Consider the following 27,687-nt stretch of genomic DNA (forward strand, 5'->3'; position numbering starts at 1 on the left):
CAGAGAGGGCCGATTCCCGTTATCTAACAGGAAGTTAGAGACGCAGGGGTTCTCTGGGGCTGTAATTGAAGTTCCTTACACAGAAGCATTGGATGTAACAGTAGGGGGTAAAACTGTAAAGGCACCCTTACTGTATTATGAGCATTCACCCATAAATTTATTAGGGAGGGATCTCCTAAGCAAACTTAACATGACCATATCATTTACCGAGAGAGGGATAGTGTGTTCCACACCCGGGATATGCCCCTTGCGTGCAATGTTGGTAGTGCAAGCCTACACAACCACACAGGAAATACGAGGGCTGCCACAAAATGAGGAGATGTTTATCAAAGGGCTGAAGACACTGGCCCTCATAATTCCCGAGCTAAGAAGCATGGACTGGAGGATTCCGGCGGAGTTCCTCTTCCGCCCCATAGTATGTCCCAACACAGCACCAGGATCAGTGGTATCATTAGACTTGCACGCTGTACAAGTGTCAGCAAAGAGGATCGCTGTGATTGGAGTGGACGAGGAAGGGTGTGAGTGGCGTACAGTGCTGTGCACAAACGCCAACATCGCCCTACGAGAGGTAACAGATGAGGATCTCTTTTCAGACACGGAAGGGGATGGTGAGATTGTAATGGAAATAGCGATGCCCTGTGATATTTTAATACAAGCAAGGGAGACCCCCGTCCAATTGATGACAGTGGTAGGAGCACCACCGTCGTTTTTTGATGACGACATGAGGCTCGTACCAAACAACTTATGGACAACAGGCCCCCATGATGTGGGACTGTTGTATGGAGTACAGCCTGTGGTAATAAAGCTAAAGCAAGGAGCAATTTTACCGCGAGTTAAACAGTATCCTTTGTCTCGTGAAGCTGAAGAAGGAATAAAAGAGACAATAAATGCCCTACTAGCACAAGGGATAATAGTGCCTTCAAACTCCCCATGTAACACCTGTATTTATCCAATCAAAAAAGCAAAAGGGGGGTCTTGGAGGATGATACAGGACTTACGCCCCCTCAATGATGTAATTCAGAAGGAGTTCCCTCTAGTCCCGAACCCTGCATCAATACTATGCAGCATTCCGAAAGAGGCATCACATTTCACAGTAGTAGATTTGAAAAACGCATTTTTCTCCATACCCCTGGCTGAAGAGAGTAGATACCTTACCGCCTTCACACTGGGGGGTAAAAGATATGAACATTGCAGATTACCACAGGGTTACTGCGAGAGCCCAAGCATCTTCAATCGCGTATTACATGAAGACCTAGGAAACCTATCAGTTGAGAGCACCATTATTCAATACGTAGACGATTTACTAGTCTGCGCACAAAACGAAGAGAAATGCAGAACAGATTCCATAACATTACTGACTTTGCTGGCCAACAAGGGGTACAAAGTGGACAAGGGAAAGCTACAATACTGTCTGACAGAGGTCCTGTACCTAGGACAGCTGATTTCAAGAGATGGGAAAAGAATAATACCAGACAGAGTAGAAGCCATAAGATCAGTAAGAGAACCCACAACAGTAAAAGACATGCAGACATTTTTGGGAATGTGCAACTACTGCCGAGCATGGATATTAGATTATGCGGCATACACCAGGCCCCTATTACAAGCATTAAAGGTGGCCCAACAGGAGAACAGGAAGGTGGAATGGACGGAAGAGATGAGTTCCTCTTTCCAGACATTAAAAGATTTGATTTCAAGCGCCCCAGTACTCGCAAACCCTGATTATGGACGCGAGTTTTACCTATTCTCACACTGCAAAGAAACACTGATGACAGCAGTCCTGACACAAAAAACGTCCTTAGGACACAAGCCATTGGCTTACTATAGTGGTACTTTAGATGCCGTGATGCAGGGCCATTTCGCGTGCGAGCAATCACTCGCTGCAGCCGCATTCGCGATTGAAAAAAGTGCCACAATAGTAATGGGCTGCCCTGTGACATTGTTTGTGGAACATTCATTATTTGCAATATTAGAAAGATCAAAAAGCACACTGACCACACAGCGGGCGACCGCCTACAAGATTATATTGTCCAGTGCCAACATCCATATAGTAAGATGCAAGACAGTGAACCCCGCCACATTCATTACAGAAGCGTGCACGCTCGAAGACATGCAGAACCACGATTGCGCAACCTACACAGGAGAAAGAGGGGAGGAGACAGTGGTGTGTGAGAACGCTCTAAGCGAGGGGGAAGTGTACTTTGTGGATGGGTCCGCATCAATTGACGTGGACACGGGAGAGAAACACGTTGGCATGGCAGTGGTGAGGTTAGAAGACGGTGAGTATGAAACACTGGTACAATACCGCCTCCCATCACATTACTCCGCACAGGCAGCAGAACTGATTGCGCTCATAGAAGCACTACATGCAGCAAAGGGTTGTGCAGTGACAATATACACAGACTCAGCTTACATGACAACGACAGTACATGGAGGACTGGCAAGATGGGGGCGTAGGGGATTTAGGCGGGCAGACGGAACACCAGTACAGCATGCAGAATTGTTGAAAGAGTTAATTGAGGCCCTGCAAAACCCTACTGCAGTAGCAATAGTAAAGTGCCAAGCACATACGTCCAACACAGATGTTGTGTCTTTAGGAAACGCGGCAGCGGACGCTGCCGCCAAGGAGGCTTCCTATTTTCGAAAAATGACACAGGTGAGTACATGCTTAAGAACAAGAGAAACGACGAGCCCCCAGAAGGATATAATATGATGCCCATACCACAAATAATAGAATTGCAGGAAGGAGCCAGTGCAGAGGAAAAATTAATGTGGACAAAGCGAGGGTGCAGCAACAGACCTGCTGTGGCGGCAAAATAACTCGGGGAAAGTGGTAATGCCAGTACAGCTATTAGAGATTGCATTTCAACAGCTACACTTCCCTGCACATAACACCAAACAACACATCGCAGCAGAAATACAGGAAGAATGGATCGTGCCCTGTCTCCAGGAGCATGTGTCTCGATTGGCAATGGAATGTACAACATGCCAAATATACAATTCAGGAATGACATTACGCACTCTACGGGGAACAATTCCTAAACCCATTGGCCCATTCAAGGAACTGCATATAGATTACGCAGACATGGGGGAAAGGTGTAATGGCGCACGGTACATGATCGTGGTTGTGTGCCCATTTTCAAGGTGGGTGGAAGCAGGACCTTGCGCACGACCGGATGCCAAGAGCGCCGCCAAGTTCCTAGTAAGGGAAGTATTCCCACGCTGGGGAATTTGTGACGTGATTCGCTCAGACAACGGCACTCATTTTGTGAATGAGCTTTTTAAGGAAGTCACTACATTATTGGGAATAAAACACAAATTATGTTCAATTTATCATCCTCAAAGTAATGGCGTAGTGGAAAAGATGAACGGACTGTTGAAGGGCAGGTTATCAAAACTATGCTTCTCATTAAAGAAGAATTGGATTTACTGCCTACCGCTTGCGCTATTTGAATTACGAAATCAGCCAAGCAAAGACCACCATTTGTCCCCGCACGAGATCGTGACTGGGAGACGGATGAACACAGCACACTCGCCACTGCGCGAACACTCAGACGCTCACAGAAGCGCCGCGATATTGGGAGATGAGTTCACAGATTATTTAAAGAAATTGACAAGGGCAGCGCGCGTGATATCAAAGCAACTCTCCCCACCCTTCACTAGAGAAGAGGGAAATGTAACAGGCGCTGTCACGGAGCCAGGGCAACAGCTACAGCTACTGCCAGGCGACTGGATTTATGTCAGAAGCTTTGTGCGTCGGTGGAATGCACCACGATTCCATGGCCCATACGAACTAATATTTTGCACGCCCACGGCAGTGAAGGTCAAAGGATTGAGGTACTGGGTGCACTTGACCGACGTACGGAAAGCATATAGCAACGTACAAGAGGAGGTAGATGGGGAGGCACAGACAACAGCAAACGATGCAACTGAGCAGAATGACTGAATATGAATTTATGTGTATGTGTTGGTACAAAACTTGAATAAATGCACAACTGATAAAGATATTAACTTTTACCTGGTTGAGTGTATATATAAATATATATATATATAGTTAATGGAATGCCAAATTATAGCCTGTATACACCCTTGTCTGTGAATACCCCTCCCCGTCTCCCCATCCCTTTCCAGTCCCCGTCACATGTATATTGGCACTGATGGTGCTAGCAAAATGTTTACATGTATGCACTCAATGCACTTTTATATCTTAAAACAGGAGCTTCCATGGCATCTAACGGGCGGCCTGCAACGGATAGATTTACTAGAATTAGAGAGTGGTTAACTGTGAAATGTATATATTCGTATGAATGTGGACTATCTGCGTGCATTATATTGTTTTTTACATTAATGTTTGGTCTGGTTACATACTGGTTCATAGCGTTCATCTCTATCGAGATGAACGAGGGGGGAGGGAACAACACAACTACTGGGGCCAATACAACTGCAAGTGTCAATGCCAATACAAGGGAAGGTGATTTCTTGGTATGGGACGGAAATAAACTTGTGTGGGGCTACTATACTACGCCATCCAATGTTGGCATCTCACAAGATGGAGGCCCAAAGGGGAAAAGGCAAAATAACACACTGTCCCCACCTGAGATGTCTAATTACAATGCTCACAGCTTAAACGACCGAAACCCCTCTGCCATATCCTGGTTTATAACACCCCCACCAGCCAACCTGCCCCCATGGCCATAGAGAATCAAAAAATGAAAGCAACACATGAAATATTATATGATGACTGGGTGAAGGGGGGCGGGAAGGGGAAAGGGGGGTCTGTTTTGCCCTTCGTTCAGGAGGCTGGGAAGCGCCAAAGGAACAAGAATAACAGACGGAAGAGGGAAGCAGGGAGGAGGAAGTATGATGAGTACTATGGGCTAGGTCTAGATAAGATGGAAGACCCACGACACCCCCACCAAACAAATAAGTGGTATGCAGACATGAGTGCCACAGCTAAACAAACAACAAACGAGAGCTGTTATGTTTGCTCCCTCATCCCTCACGCATCAGGTACACCCAAAGTACTGTTACCCAAAGAGTTGCCAATTATAGATGCCCAATGTCTCCTTCATCTCACGTTATGCAGAATTAAGAACACCTTCCAACACATGAAGTAACTTTTCAAATGCTGCAGAACGAGAAAACGTGCTACCCAAAACCGTCAGGGGTTGTATGTCTGAAAGAACCATTTTTTGCAATCGAAGGGACACTTTTTTCTGATAACAAGTGGAAGAACGAGGAAGTAATGTGTAAAGCTGAAGCACTGAGGGGTGTGGCACCGGAGAAATTGCAATGGATAGAAGAAACGTGCACACCCGTATGGAAGGAACACATTTCAAAGTTAACTTGGGTTACGCCCATCGAAAAGCCTTTCAAGCTGCAGAGTGAAATAGACTATGAACTGTGTTTTAAAGGAGAAGGGAGAGCCCCCATGGGAACAAACAAAAGCTGTAACAAGACCCTCACCATCCCAGATCTAAGAAAAGGGACTGCGGCCCTTATGGACACATATTGGGTATGCGGCAACCAGGCATACCTACACCTCCCCCCGTCGTGGAGTGGCAGCTGCTCAATGGCCACTCTGCACTCAGCTCTAATGGTAATACCAGAAAGCCACATCGATGGGAGCAAAGGGACACAGGAGCGCATGCAGCAAAGTGTGGCTCAACCAACTTCAGAGTCACAGATCTATGTCCTGTCTTCTGGAAGCAAGGGAGAGGTGCTGACCCGTAACAGACGAGCATCAAACTATATATCAAAGGCGTCATCAGAACTATTGGCTCAGATCCCAGACAAATATCGATTATTCAGCTCAGCAGAAACATTTTTTGCCTCGCTCGTATCAAGTGTCCAAGCAAGGGCTAACGCAAAATGGCTCCAGATAACCCGTTGGGAATTAATTTCAGCTGGCAAACGACACTGAAGAAGGGTTTAACATAATAAAGGTCGAACTAAGAGCCTTGCGACTGATGACCATGCAAAACAGGTATGTCCTGGACCTGTTGACGGCGATGGACGGCGGTGTTTGCCGAAAAATAGGAAGTGCCTGCTGCACTTTCGTACCTTCTGAAGAAGCAGAGAACGGCTCCCTGTCCCATGTGATCGAAGCAGTCCACAACCTAGGAGAAAAAATGAAGATGGAAGGCGGAGCAGAAGATAGTACATGGTTCGATAGCATCTTCTCCTGGGTCCCCTCATGGCTTGGAACAACGGTGAAATTTTTGATGCCAGCTGTGGTGTTCCTCCTTTTGATTTTCTGCCTGTGCCAGGTGGGTCTTCGAGTCTGTGCTAACGCAGTACCAAATGGTGCAATGATGATGGTGACAATAAAAACGGTACAATAAAAACGATGCAAGAAGCACAAGTACAAACAGGGGTAGACAACACACCCAAGTACCAACTGGTGCCCATGTACCACGACAAGGATATTGTAGATAAGCTGTGGCACACCACCATCAAAGAGCCCCGCATACTAGAATGGTACGAGGAAGTTTGGGTAGATTTGGAGGGAGATGGTGGGTGTATATATCTCACGTGTACTCCAGATGAATACGCCAGGAGAGGTGAGAGCTTAAGGGGGGTGTGCAGAGCATGGATGCCTATCAAATGAACTCCTGCATGGGATGAGGCAGTGATGGACGAAGCAGAATGTAGGAGGATAGAGGATTTAAAGAATTCGTTACTTAAGTAACGAAAGGGGGGAAATGTAGGGGAGGACTGGTCCAGGAGACCCCTCTCGCCTGCGTTTCTTCCCCAGGTGAGGGCTATGGCTCATTGGGCGTTCCCTCGTGCCACCCGGGCCCAGGTGGTGGAGGGCTCACCCACTGGAGACATTGCCCACACGTATCGAGTGCCCACATTTATTGATTGCCACACAAATTTAGCTAGGCCCAGAAACCATTCTTTGCCCGGTAAAGATGGTGTGAGCTCAGCGCACTGTAGCGCGGCCCCCACCCTTGGAGAGTCACATCCATGTTGCCGCAGCACCCTGGCAGATCCGCTGCGAGCACGTTCCCACGAACAAGACGGACATGAGCTAGCGCAATACGCTAACATTGTAACAGTTCACCTCCCACAGTGTACTATCACTATCAGCATGACCCGGCCAGCAGGCCTGAACAATGAGAAGAACGGTAAAATGGTCATCTGATGGCAGACAGTCTTTATATATATGTATATGTATATTAATGTCAAGACCTCTTGCAAAGTATGCTTCCTTCCACAAAATCTCCTATATTACAAACGCCTGTAGAATGTATTAAAATGAGAGAGCATGCTCCCATGATATAAGCAATGGCGAGCTCACACCATTGCAGGTGGATGCTAATAATAAAGGAATGCTCCAGGGATCTGTTTGTTGCGTGTATCACTGGGCAGCCTACCTCCCATGGTTTTGCGCCATAACTAAGCTAATGCTGCTAGAGTACACGAGAAAGCGAATGCAACTATACTATGAACTCATGTAAAGGATGCGCGAGAATGCACTTATCATGTGTGTATGTCTAAGCCCCTTATGTGCCACCACTGTCACGTACAATGTAATGTACTCCACTGATCCAACTACTACCTCATTTACTGCAAATGTATATGCATGTAACTAAAACACTGTAGCTGCTAGAATATAATGTACAAATATGGTGCTTGGACTGGGTATAATCGAGATACATCCAGCAAAGGTTAAATGCATGTTTTGAAGTGATTTTACATAAGTATTATAGAAAGTGTTCAAATGTTTGCGATGTCTTTACCTACATTCAGCAACACACGAGGGAGATACCTTTGTGAATGCGCACAAGGTCTCGATGTATCCCCCTCCCACCCTGCGAAGGCTGCCAAGACATGAGAACAGAGGCCCGCTCTGCGCTATCACACCTCCCCCGACCAGACTGGAGACGCTTCAAAGATTTGTAGCCCCACTGCAGCACCCAAGGCCGCGGCCAGGCACCTGCATTATTTACAGCACAGCAGTAAACCTTTGTCTAAACTCAAGCGCCCACTCGTAAACCCCACAACCCACCGGACCGTCTCAGACTTATGGCCCTGGGCAATCAGGACACCCAACACTTTGATAACACACAGCGAAACATCCATAACCACTTCTAACAAGACAGAAAGACCTGTACCACCCGCCCCAGGCCCCGAAGCTTAGCCCCTCGACCTATGGCCCCGGTCAACAGGACACGGGTAACCAGGCCTCGATATATTACCTCCAGACCCCTCACAAGGTGCATTCCTCCTGTGTTGCATTAACCTATAAAATAACCTATTGGAAGATTTACTAAAGAGAATAACACTGTAAATGACTGAATGACTGCGGTGTGCATGGCCGAGGGCAAGTAAGTCAGAAAAGGCATTCATCTCTGCCACAGGTAGCATTGGCACACCAACACCGCCCCGATGAACTCAAGCCGACCTGCCAGGCCCAGCCCAACCCACGAGGGTGACCAATGACGTCCTTCAGCCAAGACCAACCACGCCGCAGCAGCACCTATAGTTAGTCGTCGCCACCCAATCCCAATGAACTTGTGCCCCCTATAGTATGTAGGTTTTGATGACGTTTTTTGTAAATATATACGCCTGTCTTTGCTATTGTCGGACAGAGCGCTCTCGGAGTTTGCAGAGTTCTTTGCATGCCCAATTCTGATTGATAAACTCCCATTTACGCTCACCCGCACTCTGTCTTGGCCTTATTCCCATTTTGGGAGAGTCCTTCATTGTCTCTCACTGCGGGGAGGATCGTGCTGTTTGGGGACGCTTGCTTTCAGTGGTTAGACTCATTTGTTAATGATTCATTAAAGAGAGAACTGTGGGATATTTTGTACGATAAGAATGTATTCTTTTCATACACCAATGCGTCTTTGAATCACTGTCAATGTGAATGTGCAACTATTGTGCTGATGTATTATGCCATTCTGTTTGTTCTTCGCTATCCCTGTGTAATATGCACGTGAGGTAACACTTTATTTATAAGGTGCAAGGGTTGTGTCAATTGTGCTGATCTGAAAGCGTTGAAAGAGAGCGCCTGCCTTGAGTTCCCATGAGGCTAACTAATGAACCAAATCAATGAAAACATCCCCTTGTAGCATTGTTGTCCTCAGACGTGAAGAGACGTCTTCTTGACCATGTGCAACCGTGGTGCATAGAGAGGTGCTAGCATTGTCCTGTCAGCTGAGCTGCAGGCTGGAGGAGCGGCGGCGAGGGGCTCCCTTCCCTTTAAAGGTCAGCATTCTCGAGTCTAGCCCAGGGGTTGCAAGGAGCACAGGGCAAGTGGCTTCCCATGAATTCATGTGTCTTGTGGCTTAGGCAAGGTAACTCTTCACCCGCCGCATTGCATTAGCTGTGAGCTAATAGCAGAAGCACAGAGAACGTGTCAGCGTGCCGAGAGTGTGCGCGTCTTGCCCTCGTTATAGAAGCCAATTACACTTCTGTTAGTGGAGAGCAATGGATTCACATGAAATCGTATGTTTCCCTCCTGTTACAGTGAAGAGCGGTGTGACGGCTTTTATTTTCAGATACATTCTTGAGATACAGAATACATGTTTTTTTTTTAAAAAAAAGACATTCATAAGGTAAACAGTGTCAATAATGATGTCATTATTAACAGCGCCCTGATGCCCTTGGGTTTAGGCGCTTAACAAATGTATAAATAAATAAATAAATAAATAATCTTTGCTAGGAATAGCACCAGGTCAGTGTGTGTACGATGTAATGAGCTGACATGCTAGCATAATTGAATAGAGCGTGTTGTTTTGGAACAGTTACAGTCAAGCTTATTACCTTCGGCAATGAAAGAGCGGCAGGAGTTGGCTTCAATTTACGTTAATACATTTAAGATTCCTAATGCATCTTAGAACAGTTTGCAGGTACAGACGCGTGCCTAAACTGTTTACATAATAAATGCTTCTGAGACAACAATGGAGAAGTGCACACATGCAGGTAAAACCCTCGACACCAGGGTTGAAGCAAAACATGTGCCCACCTCTGAGAACGTATATATTACATTGCTATATGTGGACCAGGTTAATTCATGGCTGGCCACTCATGGCGTGTACCAAGTGAGGCAAGACTTCATAATCAAGGTACAGCAATCAGGGACACAAGACTCCATCAGTGAAAATGAGAGGTGTCTTTAGATGTCATCAGAAGAGCCTAACCTATACTGCTTATTCAGGACAAGAATTGTGGTTATCTCATGAGAGATACCTTTCTTGGTTTCCCATAGGCCTTCGCTTCCCAATAGGAAGGGACAGCCAAGGCCCGATAGTCCAAATCACCTGGTCTTATAAAAAATACCCGATAACGTAATTAAGTACCAAGACAGATGTTGGCGAATATTTACTTTTACAGTATTACTTCGACCATTTTAGGAGTTGGACTCTTCGACAGAAAGCAGAAGTAGTACAAAGTGTGCCAACACTGCTCTGGCAAATTTAAGAAATAACATACGAGATTTTCCAGAAAGATGCCCAACAAATCATTCAATGGCTATCCAAAGACTCCTCCAGATTTGGACACTGTTACTGTGGATAGTGCCCCAATAAAATCGAAACACAATTCCTCAGACTCTGACTGAAATGTCCAGCAAGCTACCAGAACTCCCCTATATACAGTAATACGCTTTACATATGTTGAACCCTAAAATACGAAAACCAATCATGCAATGAGTGCAACAACTGCAGATAAATAAAGCACACGCTTTAGCCTTTAGTTTTACTTTTAGCTAACCTGGAAATGTAAACCATATAATCTCCTGCGCTATTCATATACACATACAATAGTGAAGAAATACAGGTACATCCTTTTAACATGTGTCACTGTATAATGTATACCTTGCCATATACTGTTACAACTAGATAATATGTGTGTAATACTAACTGAAGCTAAGCCTCTAACTGAAAGAAGATGTAACAGTCTCCTATGTTAAAATATAGACAAATAACACATGCACAAAAAAACTCAGAATAAAGGTACTTGCCTTTAATTAAATGTCATTGTTGCAGCGTTCTTGACTCTAAGGAACATGCAACACAGTCTGTTGAGGTTCAGATGCAGTATTCACCTCTCTGATAGGGGGAGGAGGTCTGCTCTCTGCGGAATGCACCAGAGAGGGCAGATGGCCATGTGCAGCAACCCCAGGTACCATGTTTTATGTCTCTGTCTGAAGCAGTCAAGATTATCGTGGACCCGAATAGGACTAGCCAACTGAGAACCAGTAGAATCGCAGGGGTCATCAGAAACGCAGAGAGCCAGTCTAAGTCCCACTCGGCCATCAAAGTGTCTCCCAGAGCTCACTGATGTGGAAATTCCGTGGGGAAGATACAACTGCACTTCTTGTTCACATTGAAAGCAAAGAGGTCTACCTAAGGAGTCCCCAATGGGAGAACACCTCCAAAATTTCTTGACAGAGCTTCCACTCGTGGGAGGCCGAAGTCTGTCTGCTCAAGGCATCCGTGAATCACGTTCTCCCTGCTGGCCAGTGGTTGCCGAAACAACACCCCTTTTAGTAGGTTGTTTCTCTTGGACCGCCATTCCAGGTCTCTAGACACTTTCACGGAGACCAGAAGAAGATCTGAGGTGCGTCCCTGAAACTGAGACTAATGACATCTGAGAAGCTACTGTAGCAACCTCATCCATAGTAGGGCCTCTGGCACTACAAGAATGCACGAAGACATAAGACCCAGAAAGAGCAGATAAGCTGAGCCAACTTGTTCCTACAAGTGGAAGCCATTCACCATCTTGGAGATGTTCGCCACTTGATCCTCAGATGGGGAGGCGCTACCCATTTGAGTACCCAAGACCACAGTGATGAACCAGATGGACTAGGATAGCAAAACCTGAAAAGTTCAGGGAGAAACCCAAGCTGTGCAACAGGCTGCATATCTGAAACAAATTGGCCGACACCTGGTCTGGGGAGCGAGATTGGTTGAGCCAGTGTCCTAGATAAGGAAAGCTATGGATGCCATCCCTACTGAGACAAGCCACTACAACTGTCAGCAGCTTGGTGAAGACTCCGGAAGTTGTAAAAAGAGCAAACGCAAGGACTTTGAACTGGCACATGGAAGTAAGCAACTTGGAGATCCAGGGAGACCAGCCAATCCTGCTGGTCTAGGGTCTGAAGAATCTGCTCTAGGGTGACATTTTTAAACTTGTTTTTGCGTAGATACAGGTTCAAGGGCCTCAGGATTGGAACATAGACCCCCGTCCTTCTTTGGCACTGGAAAATAAATTGAATACTAGCCCTGGCATCATTCTGAACAGGGTAACAGATCTATGGTTCCTTTTTGCCAGAAACTGAGCAACCTCATCCAGCAGGAGGTGGTCCGGCAGCTAGTAGCAGCAGTCAGGCCGATGGGCTGGAGGACAACGAGCAAATGTGAGACAGTATCCCTGATGAATGATCTGTAAGGGCAAGGTATCGGAACCAGCAGGAATCCTTTAATTGCCGATTCTGCCTCTGACAGTGGAAGGATGGTGGAAGTCCAATTCATAGAGATTCGTCCCGGGAGCTGCTGAGGGTACAGCATAGGTCGAAAAACCTCATCTAGGGCAATCCCTTCCCCGATCCCTGTTGGGGCGGCGATGCACCTGCTTGCCTGAAGGAGCTTGACCTCTGCCTCTGTGGGCCCATGGGGGTTGCAACTTTACTGATGGACTGCCAGGCTCAGAGATTTTACAGTTGCCTTAGATGCCTTGAATTATGGGAGGGAGTCATTGGCCTTTGTACCAAAGAGATTGTTGCTGTAAAAAAAGACGCTTGCTCAGAAATTGCCTGGACATCCAGAGTAAAACCTGGCATTCTCAATCAAGGGAATCTCCTCAGCACTCGTCCGGTGGACAAAGCTCTGGCCACGCAGTTGGCAGTGTCCAGGCCCTATTGGAGGATCTTATGGGAAGGTTTCTTGTCATTCTTCCCTATGGCCTCAAATACATCCCTCATGTTGCCCACAAAGATGTATTCTGCTGCTTCCAAAATAATAGGCCAAAATCCTATTAAGGCGTTGATTAATCTCAGGCCAAGGCTTGCTGAGCCAAAAGACCTTTCTTCCCCAGGCATCAAGTCTCTTGCTCTTTCTATCTTGGGACAAAGAGATGAAAGGCATTGTCTTCAGGTTAGCCTTGGCATCCTGAACTACTAAGCTTTTAGGTGATGCGTAGGTGAACAGAAACATCAGGTCTGAAGGAGCCAGCCTGTGCTTTTTGGCCAGATCACTGTCTACCATCAGGACGAAGACCAGCTTGGACCATAAGTCAAGGACTGGTGCTTCTACAGCTTGGTTGAATGACAGTAGGGTCTCTTTCTTCCAGCCCTCATCCAGAGTATCCGTTAGCTCATACTGCAGCTTGGGCAGAGAGGGGGCAGATAACCGCAATGTAGCAACCACCTTGGCTATCAGATGCTGAAAAGCTGCCTAAGGATTTTCCAGAGCAGGGAGCATATGCAGTTCTGGTGAGGTGACCAGACCACTTCTATCCTGTAAATCTGTAGCAAGATACAGCAAGTCACCTTCATCTCCTGTACCTCGTGAGTGGGAAGAATTTCTCTCAACGTCACCATCCTACATTTGTCCTTCCTCAAACCTGTTCAAGGCCCTAAGGTCCAGAATGGGACAGAGACCGCCTCCTTTCTTTGGCAGCAAGAAATACTGGGAATGACAACCTGACCCTCTCTTATCAGGAGGTACCTCTTCCATGGCACACTTTGACAACAGGGCTTGCAGTTCTTCCTGGAGCTCCTGCCTGGTTGGATTGGAGGCGGTGGCGTTCTGTCTGTTGGTTTTCTTAAGAAGGGCAGACAATAACCCCCCCGAATGGGCTGCAGGGCCCAGGCATCAGAGGTATTGTCCTACCACTGGGGCCAATGTTCTGCCAACCAGCAAGTTGTGGGAGGGTAAATCCAAGCGGCTTAGAGGGTGGTGCCACCCCCGCCGCTGCTGCTGCTGTTTGCTGGCCTCTAGAAGCCCCTCTGCCCCTTCCGCGATTCCGAGAAATGCCTCTGCCTCTGCCTGGACTGTGGGAGCTGCGCTTTCTTGCCGTAAGGCACATAGCGCCTGTAGCCTTTTCCCATAGAGGCACAGCTGAAGGCAGGGTTGGCCGGTTGAGCAGCAAAGCCCCGCAATTTTTGCGGCTATTTTAGACTTTTCCAGAGAGTCATCAGCCTTCTGGCCGAAGAGAAACTCTCCCTCGAACGGCATGTCCAGTAGCCTATTCTGGACGTTCGGGGAGAAACCAGAAGTTTTGAGATAGGCTTGCCTTCTCAATACTACCACCGACCCCACTGAATGGCCAACGCAGTCGGCCACATCCAGGCCTGTCTGCAACAACTGCGTGGCTACCTCCTTCCCATCGTGCACCAGCCGTTTAAACCCATCCCACATTTCACCCTCAGGGATGTACTGTGTTGCCTGCTCCATAAAATTCCATAGACCAAATGAGTATTTCGCAAATCCTCAGGCTTTTAACGCCATGCTGCCAGAAGAATAGACCTTTTTGGCCATTGCTTCCAACCTTTTACCCTCTCTGTTCAGAGGCAGATTTGAAGTGGATGCCGCAGGTCTGGTGGTGATTGTGGCTGCCTGCACAACAAGCCCTTCCGGAGGAGGGTGAGAAGCCAGGAAAGATGGATCTCCTCTTGCCGGCCTGTACTTCTCTGTAAAGATAGAGTTGACCAGGGGAATGGAGCAGGGATGTTGCCACAAAGAGGCAAAGGGGTCTGCAATTGGCAGATTTAGTGGCATGTTATGCTCAGTTACAGGACCTTCATCCAAGGGTCATGCGCAGGTGTTCATTGGATTGTCACCTTATTCTCTTCCAAGGAGTGACTTCTGGAGGGGGTAGTCTGTGATTTTGACAGAAAGTGAAAGCGGGACACCTTCGCTGTGTGTTCATTTCAGGCCTTGGGGTTCATGGCATGACAGGAATCATAGACTGTGACATCGTGGTCGCCACCCAAAAATCCATACACAGATGTTGAGTAGGTTGGAGATGGACATTTTGAACGTACAGTCATAGCAACTCTTGAACCCTAATATTTTAGCCAAAAGTGGAATGATGGGGAATATGAAAAAACTAGGCATGAGTGGAGCATTCCTGCTGAAGCATGTTGAGCGTGTCGAAAAAAGGAACTGAATTCACAGGGCGTGGTGCGTGCCTCATGTATATTGGATACAGTCACTTCTGAGCCAAGTAGTGGACCGTCGAAAAGGTATGGCGCAGAAGCATACCTTGCCCCTTCTGTTGAATATTTTTACAGAGCTATGCGTTTCTAGCTAGTAAGTATCTAGGAACAGGAATATGATATGTGGGAGGACGCAATCAATTATAAGGAGAGTCCAAAAGCACATGAAAAACAAATAACCTGAAATAATGTGCGAGTGAAAGTAAGTGAAAAGAAACACATGAGGAATAAACAAAAGGAATGAGCAAGGGAGAAGAGAATGTAACATGCATATAAGAAAAAACAGAGGAAAAGAGTTAACAAACTAAAGAACAGAGGATATAAAAACAATGTAACAGGTGAATAAGAGATTGGAAAGGAATGTTTGAGGAATAGGAAGTACAAAAGGAATGTGCGAGACGCAGTATACAAACAAATGTTCGAGGGAGAAGAGAAAGAAATACTCAGATAAGAAAAGACAAAGGAACAGAGGCCATAAACTAAAGAACAAAGAATGCTACAGAAAAGGGAAGAGAGCTCAGGCAAATGTATGGATACATAAAACAATAGATAAATGTGTGATGGGAAGAGATCAAGGTAACATGCGAAAGATCAAGAGGATAAAGGATAATGTCAAGACAGTGTCTAGTTCAAAGTATGAGGAACTGAAGGCATGACAGATTATTTGAGGAAAAGACAGCTAATACTGATTTGTCAAGAAAGATCACAAAATAAAGTGTGAGGAACAGAGAGCATAAAATATCATGTGAGGAACCAAAAGCAGAAACCAATGTGTGAGGAACAGAGAACACAAATCAATATGTGATGACCCGGGAAGAAAGGTAATGTATTACCAGCAGACAACAAAAAGTAGTGTTTTTATTTTAGAATATAGAACAAACATCAATATGTGAAGACAATAAAGCACAAAGCAATATGTGAGGAACAGGGACAACAAAGCAATAGTACATGACAAGACAATAAAAGGTAAAATAGGAGGTACGGGGCACAAGGTAACTTGTGAAAAAAAGAGAGCAGAAAGTAACAAACCAGGAACAGAGAGCTGCATAATGTGTGAGGAATGAAGCACAACACAACATGTAAGGGACAGAGATCACACAGTAAATTGTGAGGAACAGAGAGCACAAAGTAACGTGTGAGAGTCCGAGAGCACATAGTAATGAGCGAGGGACAGAGGATAAAGTAACACGTGAGGGACAGGAAGCATAAATGAATATAAAGGAACAAAGTAATTTGTGTGGAACAGACCACAAAGTAACATGTGAGGGAGAGAAAAGAAGGTAACATGTGAAGCACAGATGACAAAGTAACATGAAGGACAGAGAGTGCAAAGTAACTTGTGGAAGGGATTAGATACGTGAGGGACAAAGAGCACATGTAAGACAGAGAGCAGAGAGGAACATGAGAGCAAGCAAGCACAAGGTCCTGTGTGAGGCAAAGAGGAACCTGTGAGTGACACAAAGGACAAGGTTACGAGTGAGGCACAGAGAAACACGTGAGGGACAGAATGCAATAAGTTATGTGTGATGCACAGACTGTACTATATTGTGAAGAACGGAGAGCGCAAATGAATGTCTGAGGAATAGGGAGTTTAAGGAATCATGAGGAACAGAGAGGAAAATGAACACGTGAGGAATAGAGAGCAAAAGTTAGCATGTAATTGACAGAGACCAAAAGCGCCATGTAAGGTATACAAACCAGTAAGTAACATGGTGAGGGATACAGGAGATACACAGAGAAGAAATGAAAGTGTGGGGGATGCAGTTACTAAAGTAATATGTGAGGTATACAGAGCTAAAGGTAAAACGTGAGGTATACAGAGCACAAAGTACTGTGTGACAGGCACTAAGCACAAGTAACATGTAAGGTAAACAGCACAAAGTAATGTGTGAGAGAGTACAAAGTAACAAGTGAGGGATTCAGACCAGAAAGTAACATGTGAGAGATACAGAGCAGAATGTATTGTGTAAGTGATACAGAGCACAAAGTAAAGTGTGAGGAAAAAGAATTCAAAACAAGGTGTGTGTGTGAAGTAAAGCGAGAGACCAAGATGTGGTACATACACTGAGATAATTCCCACGAGGCCGCACGTTCCTCCTCTGCCACAGCCATACAAGACGGAGCACACAAAGTGTAAATATAAAGCAAAAAGGAGGAGAACAAGAGACAAGGAATGAAGGAGAACAAAGAAAACAGGGAGGCAGGTGGGAAGGAATGCCAGGAGGGAGAGGCAGGAAACATGGAGTGACAGGAAAAAGAACAGAAAATATTTAAGTTAACAGCCAATAATAAAAAAGGAACAAAATTAATCACACATCACAATATTGAGACCATTTGAAACAAACCAAAAATACAGAAAGCATATATACAAACACAAAATAACACAACAGAGAGGGGACTGCTGTGTGGATTGGGTAGGATGGGTACATAAAAAAGCAAAATCCCTTACCTAATATTAACCAGCATGGACAGGGGAGAGCTGAGAATATTGGGCAATGGGGCAGGACTCAGGCTCAAGTTTACCCTGATGAGAGGCCACTGTATTAATTGGAGTAAGAAGAGAAAATTGGTCCGGGTACCAAAAACAGGTTTATCCAGATGAGAGGCAACCTGGATGGACAGCGGTGGGATAGGGATAGGAAACCTGTATCCAGTCTTTCTGGGATCACTTCGGTAGGCAACACATGGGCAGTGGAAAGAGCCGCTGTGTTTCACAATGGGACACATTTCTTCTCCTCAAGTAATCTCATATCTTTCAGACATGATATAACAGATAGGTCCAATCAAAGCATAGCAAACTCCGGTCTCCTTTAATGGCAAATAACACCTCTTCACCAGCTCTAGAAATGACACACTTCTTTAACAGTTATGATGGATGATACTCCACAAAGAAATGGTAGAGCAGTCCTTCATTGTATGGTAGGTTTCTACAACATGAACAATTACCTTCATGATGATTCAGGTACTCTTAGTCAGTAGTGCTCCTGCATTCACAACTTCTTGGTAACCCTGCTCTTTAGCAGGCCAGGCCAGAAAGCTGAACGACAGCACCTAATACAGAACTTAGAACATCGGAATCCCAGCCATTCAATCTACCATCGAAGGCCTGGGTACCCCACTCACCTATTTAACTGGACCCAGCAACCTGATCACCAGTTCCCAGGTTCTAACACCAAGAAGCAGTGTAACGACACTGGCTTATGACCGAGAAGATGGTTGGGCGGGAGAAGAATGGGCTGAGTACCTAAAACATCATTATGAACCAATTACTTACCTTTGGTAATGCTCTTTCTGATAGATGCGAGTATATTGAGCCAACTGATTTCTCATCTATTGAAACACCCTCCGAATGTAGTCCTCTCATGATAGTTTTCAACAGCCACCACACACACACACACACACAATCAACCTTAAGGTTATATCAACCTTACCATTTTGACATTATCAGCCAAGGAATCCAGGTGATAGTGCTTAGTGAGAGGGTGCGGGGAAGATCAAGGAGCAGCTTGACAGAGGTTCAGCAATAGAATTCCTGTCTGAAGAGCTGAAGTAGTCGCTTGACCCCTTGTCAAGTGCACACACAACCCTTCAGGGACCTTCCTATGTGCCAGCTCATAGCAGCTATTGATGCAAACAACAAACCAACTGGAAATTGTCTCTTTGGTTATTGCTCTCCCTCTCTGTGGAAAGCACAAAAATGTGCTGCTTCATTGGATCTCAAATAAAAGTGAGTGCACTTCTATTGTGCAATTGGTGAAAATTCTCCTCTGTCTTGGATGGCAAATTCATTTTCTGCTGGAGATGGAATTGCGAGACTTACTTTGCCACATACAATGGGTTTACTCACAGAGTGACTTTCTTCTTGAGGAATTTCAAGAATTCAACAGGAAGGCCTACCAGAAAGGCAACCTTAAGTGATAGATGTAAAGGATAAGAATGCATATGGTCCCAAAGACCCACCCTTAGATATGATTGAGAAAGTGCAGAACTACCAGCACTGCAATGTAGGAGCCCTGTGCTGTCATTCTCTAAAAAGTAAAAAGAGCTGCCAAGTAACCTTTTACTGTTACCAACATTTAAACTGAATCTGGCTACAGATAACAAAATCTCTAGATCTGCGACAGTGGGGCACAACAAAGGGTCAGACTATGTGTCCTGGCACCAACTTCGCCTGGCTTGGTGGACAGACACCTTGCAAAGAGCATCACACCAAGAACCTCCTCAAATAGATTTCTGTCCTTGTACCCCACCATCTTAATAACTAGACATGAAGGCTCAGTGCCCTAGCATTGGGGTGAGGGACACTGGCGCAAGCTTCCATCAGATCATTCAAGATGGGTATCCCCAAGAAGGGCAGAATAGCATGACTAGGTACCAGGTACTCCATGGCAAGTCTGAAGGGATCAAGATCAAAGTTGTTCTGCTCTGCTTCAGCCCCACCATAACTAAAGGAATCAGTGGAATGGAGCGAACATGTACACCAAGTAAAAGTCTTAGAAAAAAACAGAGCTCCCCAGAAGTACTGGAGTGGGACTTCCATGAAGCAGAAGGTCTCACATTTCATGTTGGAGCCGGATGCTCCACAATTTTCCTGTTAAACTTCACTTGTGGGAAACTTCAGAGACACGATTCAAGAGCATCTGCCTGAGTGTTCAGACTGCCAGCGCGATGTGACACAATGTCCTTGATTGTCTAAAACAACGGGAGAATGACCTACTGGCAAAGCCTGAGCAATCCCACACTGCACATCGTGTTGATGTAGGGCAGGGCGGTGGTATTGTCTACTTAGACCTGCACAGTCAAACCTCTTATTGTTGGTAAGGAGTGCAACGCCAGACAAACTGCCTGGACATCAGTAATCAGCATGAAACTTGGCCACGGTTAACGGGACAGGGCCACAAAGGGGGTTGGTCATGGTTACCCAATGTACAAGTCCTTGCAGACCTGTAGGGATATCTGAATAATGACCCACATATCTTGGTTGTACTGGGATTGCTGACTCCACAGGGACAACTGCAGTGACTGCATCCACGGTTTTGCTCCTGGGACCATGAAGATGCAAGATGCCATGAGTCCAACAAACCTCAATTAAACTCCAGATAGAAAACCCCAACTGGAAGTCTATTTTCATTGGAAGAGGGCTACCATGGCATGGGTGCATGCCACTCTCTGGGGGAGGAAAGTCAGTGTCTCACTCTGTATCTATATATGCCCCAATAAACTGTAGACATTAGAACAGTAGTAAAAGCTATTCACAGCAGTGACTACTATACTCCTAGTCTGGAGTCCCCTTTTTCTCCATACGTATGCATGTCCATTCCACTGGACAGGTCTTGCACATTTGTACAGAAAAACATTCCTCTAAATTGAAATGTTGGGGGCAGAGCCCCTGGATCCACAGGGGGCATGGCCAAGAACATACTGACTCTGCCCAATGGAAACAACCACAGTCTATTTCCTGCTGCATTTGACAGGATACAAAACTACATCTTCTTCGGGGGATGGAGAGCAGGTGTATGAGGAAAGCCAATTATTTTCTTCACTCCCACATTGCATCCCCTATCCTTCTCATTTACTTGAGAATATCAAGCACCATTCTCCCAGTGGGAAAACCCCACACAAATAAAAATATATTGGAGGACAGCCTGGCCAAATCTAGCACTCGAACCAGTGCTGGTGTTTATGCAGTAATGCTTATTAATAGCACACAAAAATGACCAAGTTGAAGCTTTGCCAATAAAGTCAGAGTGAACTTGTCACTGAAACTCAATCACCATGGCTTTAGCCCTGATTGTATGAACATGGATGCTCCTTGAGGAAGCCTTGCCCTCTAAGGAATAAGATTCTGAGAGACAGGAAATGATCTGTGTGGTAATAGACACCTCTGATGCTTTCTTACCTAGCAGAAGAATACCAAATGTAACAAGGAGATTGTTATCCTTTCCAAAGGACATTGTCCTGTCAAGGAAAAAATTCAGAGTCCTTGGAACATTTAGGGAGTGGAACACCAGTTCAGCCTCTAATTGATGTTTGTAAAATATGCCTGGCAAACAAGTGCCTTACTTGATGTGAAAAGAAGACACAAATTTGGGAAGAAACTTTGGTTTACGCAGAGCACCACCTTGCCTCTATGTAAAGTAGCATAAGGGTCCAAAGTTGCTATGGCTTGAATTTCACTGATACACCTCACTGAAGTAATGTTGATGTCAGCTGAGAATGCTCAGAATATCAGTGTGAAATGTTCAAAAGCACTACGTTTAAATCGTAGACAGGATGGGAAGCCCTGGTTGGTGGGAAGAGGTGGGAAGTGGCATTTTAACCCCTCAAAATGGTGCCCAACTCCTGGGCTATCGGTAGAAACAGACAATTCATTAAAGATTCAGCACTTCCCAGTTGTAACCAAATTAAGTATTCTAGGGGAGGAGTGAAGAACCTTCTCTCCCTGGTGAGACAGGATCTGAGGGAAGACTGGGAGAAATGCCCAGCCAGCTAGGGAGTCATTAGTTCTGAGAATCATGACCTGGCAGACCAATGGGGTAGAATCGGTGGGAAAACATAGATTGTCCTGCTGGATGATAGCACGTTCCATGCATCCCCAAAGGAGCTTGAACCCTAACCACTATGGGAGGTAAAGTTCCTGCACTTGCCATCGGACACCCTGGGAAACATGTCTGTCTGAAGCATCCCCCACAGCTGGAAGATATGAAACAGAACCTAAGGATGAAGTTCCTAATTGTGGTCGCATGAAGCAGTCTACAAAGACAGCCTCCTGCCTCATTGTTCATCCCGGAAAGATAAATCACCCAGAACAAGATGTGACGGTGTGATAACCTAGGGCAAATTCCCAGATCTCCACAGCTAGCCTGCACAAAACAGGCAACCTGATTCCCCTTTCCTGATGATGGAGAACATAAAAGTGGTGGTGTATGTGTGGTTCGGCACAACCTTCTTGTGGTGAACGAAAGAAAAGTCCTACTAAAAAGATGACTCAGAGTTTGAAGACATTGATGTTATCCTGCCAATCTGAGGGAGACCACAGATATTGAATCGAGGAGTCTATCACAATTACAACCTCCTGGGGAGATCTGAGAATGGCATGCCCTTGGCCAGGTTCCCCTACCTGGGCCAGCAGAGTAGGTACTGCCGTAGTGACTTGGGTACCGACACCCAGGCTGACTGAGACTCTCACAAATGGTCCCAGGTTTTTGCCAAGTGAAGCTGAATCCTTCACATCCTCAATCTGTGAAGTGCACCACAAGATTGCAGGATTCCATGAAGTTCAGAAGCTTCTGAGACCAAACATTTGATACCTGGCTCCTGGAAAGGAAGAATTAAACTGTCTCTCTGATGTCTGCCACGCTGTCCGATGTGGTGAATACTAGAGTTCTGGATTAATTCTATAAACTGCCTATTGCTGGGAAAAAGCTTCAACATTGTATGTTTCACTCAGAGGCCAAGCATGAAGAGAAGGTCAAACAACTCCTTTGCCAAGAGAGCCCTTAACAGCAAATCGTTTGAATAATGACAAATAGTAATGCCATTCATCCAAAGGTGAGTTACAATAGCTGTCATAAGCTTGGTAAACACGGGGCCACATTGAAACAACCAGTGGTAAACCCTGTATTGGCAATACACCCATTGTAGGCAGCCAAAGAGAGCTTTTGTGGAGAGACCAAATAGGAACATTCCGGTAAGTATCCTTTAGGTCCACTGCACACAACTAGTCCTCCTGGGAAATGGAAGAATGAATTTGATCAGAAGTGGCTAGCTTGAATATTGCTAGGAGAAGGAAGAAATTGTAGGGAAAAAAGTTTAACACTGTTCTCATATCTGTCTAGTTCCTTTTCAAAGCAGTCAATAGCTTGGAGGAAAATCCCTGACCAGTTTCATTTTTGGGAACAGGCTCCAGTGCTTTCATGGACAAAAGGTTCTGAAGCTCATGGCTGAGAGTCGTACAGCCTTTATAGCAAATGTGGAGGGGCAAAGAGACACAGAGAAATGGATAGCCTGGAGCCTTTTGAGACTAGGGATAGGACCCAACGATCCAATGAAATTGATGCCCAGCCTTATTTGAAACCCAAAATGCAGCCCCCATCTGGGCTAAAGGTGACCCGGATTGAAATATCTTTTTGACTTTTCGTAGAGCGGGGTTGATGAGGTTGGGGGTTGATGGAAGAAGCCCTTAGTTCATTGCTTCATGCGCATGAAACTGGGATCAGTCAAGTTGTCTGTCTAAATTCAAGAAAGTCTGGAAAATATCAGTTCTATGGAAATTAAGATTCAGGATCTTGAGAGTTTAGTCATAATCTCACCGGATGATGATAAAAAAAGAATTATGGCAGGTCAAATATGAATTGAATAGACTGTTCTCTGAAAGAGCCGAATATTCACTGTTCCGAACCGGGTGCTCCTATTACGAGGAAGGAGAGAAATGTAAAAGACTGTTTACGCATAGGTTTCGTTTATTAGAGAAGGATAGAGTGATTTCAGCAATAGTGAAGGTTTCAGGTGTTCTGACATTTGATCCCAAAGAGATTCATGTTGAATTTATATCGTTCTAACAAATGTTGTATTCCTTGGGTAGAGACATAACCAGAGAAGCTTCAAGTATTTTACATCGCTTGCCTTTGCCTGGGTTAACTGAGCTGGAGAAGGCTTGTCTGGAGGAAGACAGTTTGTGTGATGAGTTCAAAAAATCAGTGTACAGCCTAAACAAAGATAAACCTTCTCCTCTTTGATAGACGCTTCCTGCGCCTCATCAATTTCCTTTCTTCTCCTGCTGTCCCTTCTCTCCCTTCTTTGGCTTCTTTGCCTCCCCCCTCTGGCTCCTCCTTGGCTACCTTGCCCTGTCCTCCTTCCTCTTCTGCCCCCCCCCCTCGGGCTCCTTCTACACCTCTGCAGGGCATACCTCTGATTTGTACCCCACCCCGGAAGTCTTTCAAGGTTGGAAACCTTCTCCATATTGCCACTCTTAACTCTCGCTCAGCTGTCAAATACTCCTCTGTCATATGCGGCCTCCTGGAAGAACTTAATTGGTTCACGGCCAGCTCTGTCACAAGCTTTGACACTCTCCTCCCTGATGGATAAACGATCCTCTCCGTGCCCAGATCTGACCGTTCCAGAGGGGGTGTAGCCTTGATCGCCCTGGAGTGGATCCATGCCTCTGTCATTCCTATGCAGGCCTACTCCTCTTTTGAATGTCTTATCTGCAGGCTCTCTCTCTATCTCCTGACTACTTTCTTATTGTGGTTACTATCTATCGGCCACCTGGTCAGATTACCTCCTTCTTCTCTCAGTGGGCAGACCTCTCCTCCTCCCTCCTGGCCTTGACTATTCACCTCCTCCTTCTTGAAGACATTAACATCCACCTGGATGCTTCCTGTCCCTCCTCTGGACTCTTCCGTGACCTCTACGTCTCTCTCTCTCTTTCTATTATCCCCTCTGGCCCAACTCACTCTGCAGGGTACACTCTGTATGTTTTGATCTCCTCAAACCTCCCCCTCTCCCCCTCTCCCCCTCACCACTTCTCTCTCCTGGAGTGATCACTTTCTCCTTTCCTCCCATCTCTCCCTCTCAGGCCAAGCCAACTCCAGCACTGCCAACTACCTTCTCGGTCATCCGACCCATGAAGCGTGTGTCAGTGTTGGCTTTCGCTGCCACTTTCTCTCCCCTTCTTCCCCCTCTGGCTGACTCACATCCTGACACAGCACTCTCCATGCTCCACTCTTCAATCTCTGATACTCTTGATGTTCTTGCCCCTGTCATGAGGATCCGCTTGAAGCCTAAAGCCAAGTGCAACTCCTGGTATGACTCTGACCTCATCACCCTTAACCGCAAGTGCAGGGTGCCTGAGAGGAAATGGCTAGCTTCTTGTCCATCCTCTGACAAACTGGCCTGCTGCCTGCTCCAAAGGCAATACAAAGGCAATACCGGCTCTTTGTCTGCACTAAGAAGAGAGCCCACATCCAAGCCTGTGTCTCTGCAGCATCTAACAACTCGGCCGAACTCTTTAAAATCTGCAAGGAGCTGGCCAATCTTGCTGCAGTCTCTACCTCTCCTGTTCCCTGCCAAGCCCTGTGCACGGCCCTTGCTTCTCATTTAATCTCTAAAACCCAGAACATCCTGTCCACCCTCTCGTCTTCTGCTCCTCCTCCTCCTGCTGCCCTTTCCTCTACCTCTGACCCCCCTGTGGCCAACTCTCCTCCCTCTTTTTCTCCCTTTCCTCTGTTCTCCCCTGACAAGGTTTCTGAACTATGAAAGTCTTGTCAAAACAGGTTCTCCCCCGTTCTTCCAAAACCATCAAGGACCACATTGACATCCTTGCTCCTGCCCTGGCTAACTTCTGCAACCCCTCCTTTACCGCTGGAGTCTTCCCTTCCGGCCTGAAGCACTCTCCTGTACCATCTTCTCAAGAAACCCTCAGCCGACACCTCCTGCCCGGCTACCCATAGCCCTATCTCCATCACTCCTTTCCTGGAAAAGCTGACCATCTCACAGCTTAATCTTCAAACTGAATCTGTTTGTTGTCTCCATGACCATCAGTCTGGCTTCAGAGCAGCCAGAAGCACAGAAACTGCTCTCCTGAACATCTGTGAGGACCTGCTGTCTAACCCTGATTCTAATCTCCCCTCTGTCCTCAGCTTACTCAATCTCTCTACTGCCTTTGACACGGTCAACCATGCCATCCTGCTCAATCGTCTCTGTGATAACCTGAGTATCACCGATCAGGCCCTGGCCTGGCTGACCTCGTCCAACTTGGGTCCTTCCTTTCCTCTATCTCACTCTCTACCTGTGGTGTTGCCCAGGGGTCTAACCTCTCTCCCTGGATGTTCAACCAACACCTGGCACCTCTCGTCCACCGCATTGCTGCTCTCAGCTCCAACTATCTGTGCTATGCGGATGACACTCAGCTCATTTTCAGGCTCCCCTCTGCAACCTCTTCTCCTTCTCTCATCTCTGACTGTCTGTCTGCTATCCAGGAGTGGTATGCCGCCAACGTTCTTTGCCTTAATGCCAGTAAGACAGCGATTCTCCTCATCGGCACACCAGCACCCTCTTTTCCTGTCACTCTCTGGTCAGCCTCCCTTGACCATCTTCCTGCTCCCACCGGTGAGGCTAAGAACCTCAGGGCCATCTTCGACTACATACTCTCCTTTTCTCCACACATCTTGGACGTCTCTAAGAAGTCAAACTACCAACTTCACATCCTCTGTGGTATTCTTCTTTTTCTCTCCTTCCCCCAGAAACTCACTGTTTCTAGAGCTCTGGTTCTCTCTAGGCTGGACTACTGGAACAGCCTCTTTCTAAATCAGCCTGCATCTACTATCTGCAACTCAACCAGGACAGGACTGCAAGACTTGTCATTGGCCTCCAGTCCAGGGATCTTATCTTTCAACCACTGACATCTCTGCATTGGATTCCAGTGGCTGCAACTATTACACTCAAGACCCTCTGAATTGTCCACATGGCCTTCTGGGGCTTGGGTCCACAATATCTCCAACTCTCTCTTTGTAAATACTTTCCTACTCGAGCTCTTCCTCCTCCACCTCCAACTCCCCCAGGGTGTGTTGCTTCGCCAAGCAACGAGATGGTGGTAGATCTCTTTCTTCGGCTGGGGCCTCCCTCTGGAACAGCCTCTCTGAAATTTGAGGAGATCCATCTCGGGTTCCGGAAGCACCTCAAGACCTTCCTCTTTGCTTCTGCCTTCTCTCTTCCTCTACCCTGCTGATTTCCTCTCTGATACTGCACTGGTCACCTGGCTACCATCTGATTTCGGTCAATGCCCTCCCAGTTGCACACCAGCACTGCTTCACGGCAACCCTTGCACTTGGGTCTGTATCTGTAGCCCTACAGTCCCCCTACCTGCACTTTTGAACACCTTCTATCTGCACTTCTTGTTATTGTTTTGATCCCATGCACAGCACTGCCCCCTCTCCATTCCCCTGGCACTTTCCCCCTCGCCCCTCACCTGCATTTGCACGATCTCAGTGTCACGTGGCCTAGTAAGATCTCTGTCCTCCCTCTGCTCCCCCTTCCTTGCCTCGTCGCACCTTGAAACATTTGTGTATAGGCGCGTTACAAATGCCATATCAGATCATATCATATCATTAATGCCCTCTCCCTGATTGCCTCCCAATGGAGTTTTATAGAAAAATGCCAGACACTGTGTTAAGGTTAATGGGAGAGATGTAAAATGCCTCAAAAGATATAGGAATTCTAATTCAGTCAACTCGTCAAGCTATTATATCAGTTCTTCTTAAAAGGATAAGTCCTCAACATCCCCAGGAAACTACAGACCAATTAGTCTGTCCAATACTGCTAATAAGATTTTATCAAAATCTATGACAAGAAAGTTGGAAAATATTCTGCCAAGATTGGTCAAGCCGAATCAAACAGGCTTTGTAAAGGGCAGACATCTGTCATGATATGATATGATTGTTTATTTATATAGCGCCTATACACAGAAGTGTTTCAAAGCGCTTCAAGGAGGGAGGGAACATAGGAAATACAGTACA

The 27,687-nt window shown here is 46.2% G+C and overlaps 1 protein-coding gene across 17 annotated transcripts in view; it reads right to left on the reverse strand.

Annotated features, from left to right (window-relative positions):
- CACNA1A (calcium voltage-gated channel subunit alpha1 A) overlaps nt 1–27,687 on the reverse strand; it is a 2,932,691-nt gene that overhangs the window by 251,701 nt on the left and 2,653,303 nt on the right. For 15 of the 17 annotated variants that reach the window (XM_069604327.1, XM_069604317.1, XM_069604315.1 and 12 more), the window contains one exon: nt 17,236–17,271. The exons of the other annotated variants lie outside the window; for them this stretch is intronic. In XM_069604327.1, the coding sequence (XP_069460428.1) occupies nt 17,236–17,271 (36 nt within the window). The remainder of the gene's footprint in view (nt 1–17,235; nt 17,272–27,687) is intronic. 17 annotated transcript variants of the gene reach the window in all.

This window comes from Ambystoma mexicanum, chromosome 3q (genome assembly GCF_040938575.1).
Source record: "Ambystoma mexicanum isolate Mex_15411 chromosome 3q, UKY_AmexF1_1, whole genome shotgun sequence".
Classification (NCBI taxonomy): Eukaryota; Metazoa; Chordata; class Amphibia; order Caudata; family Ambystomatidae; genus Ambystoma; species Ambystoma mexicanum.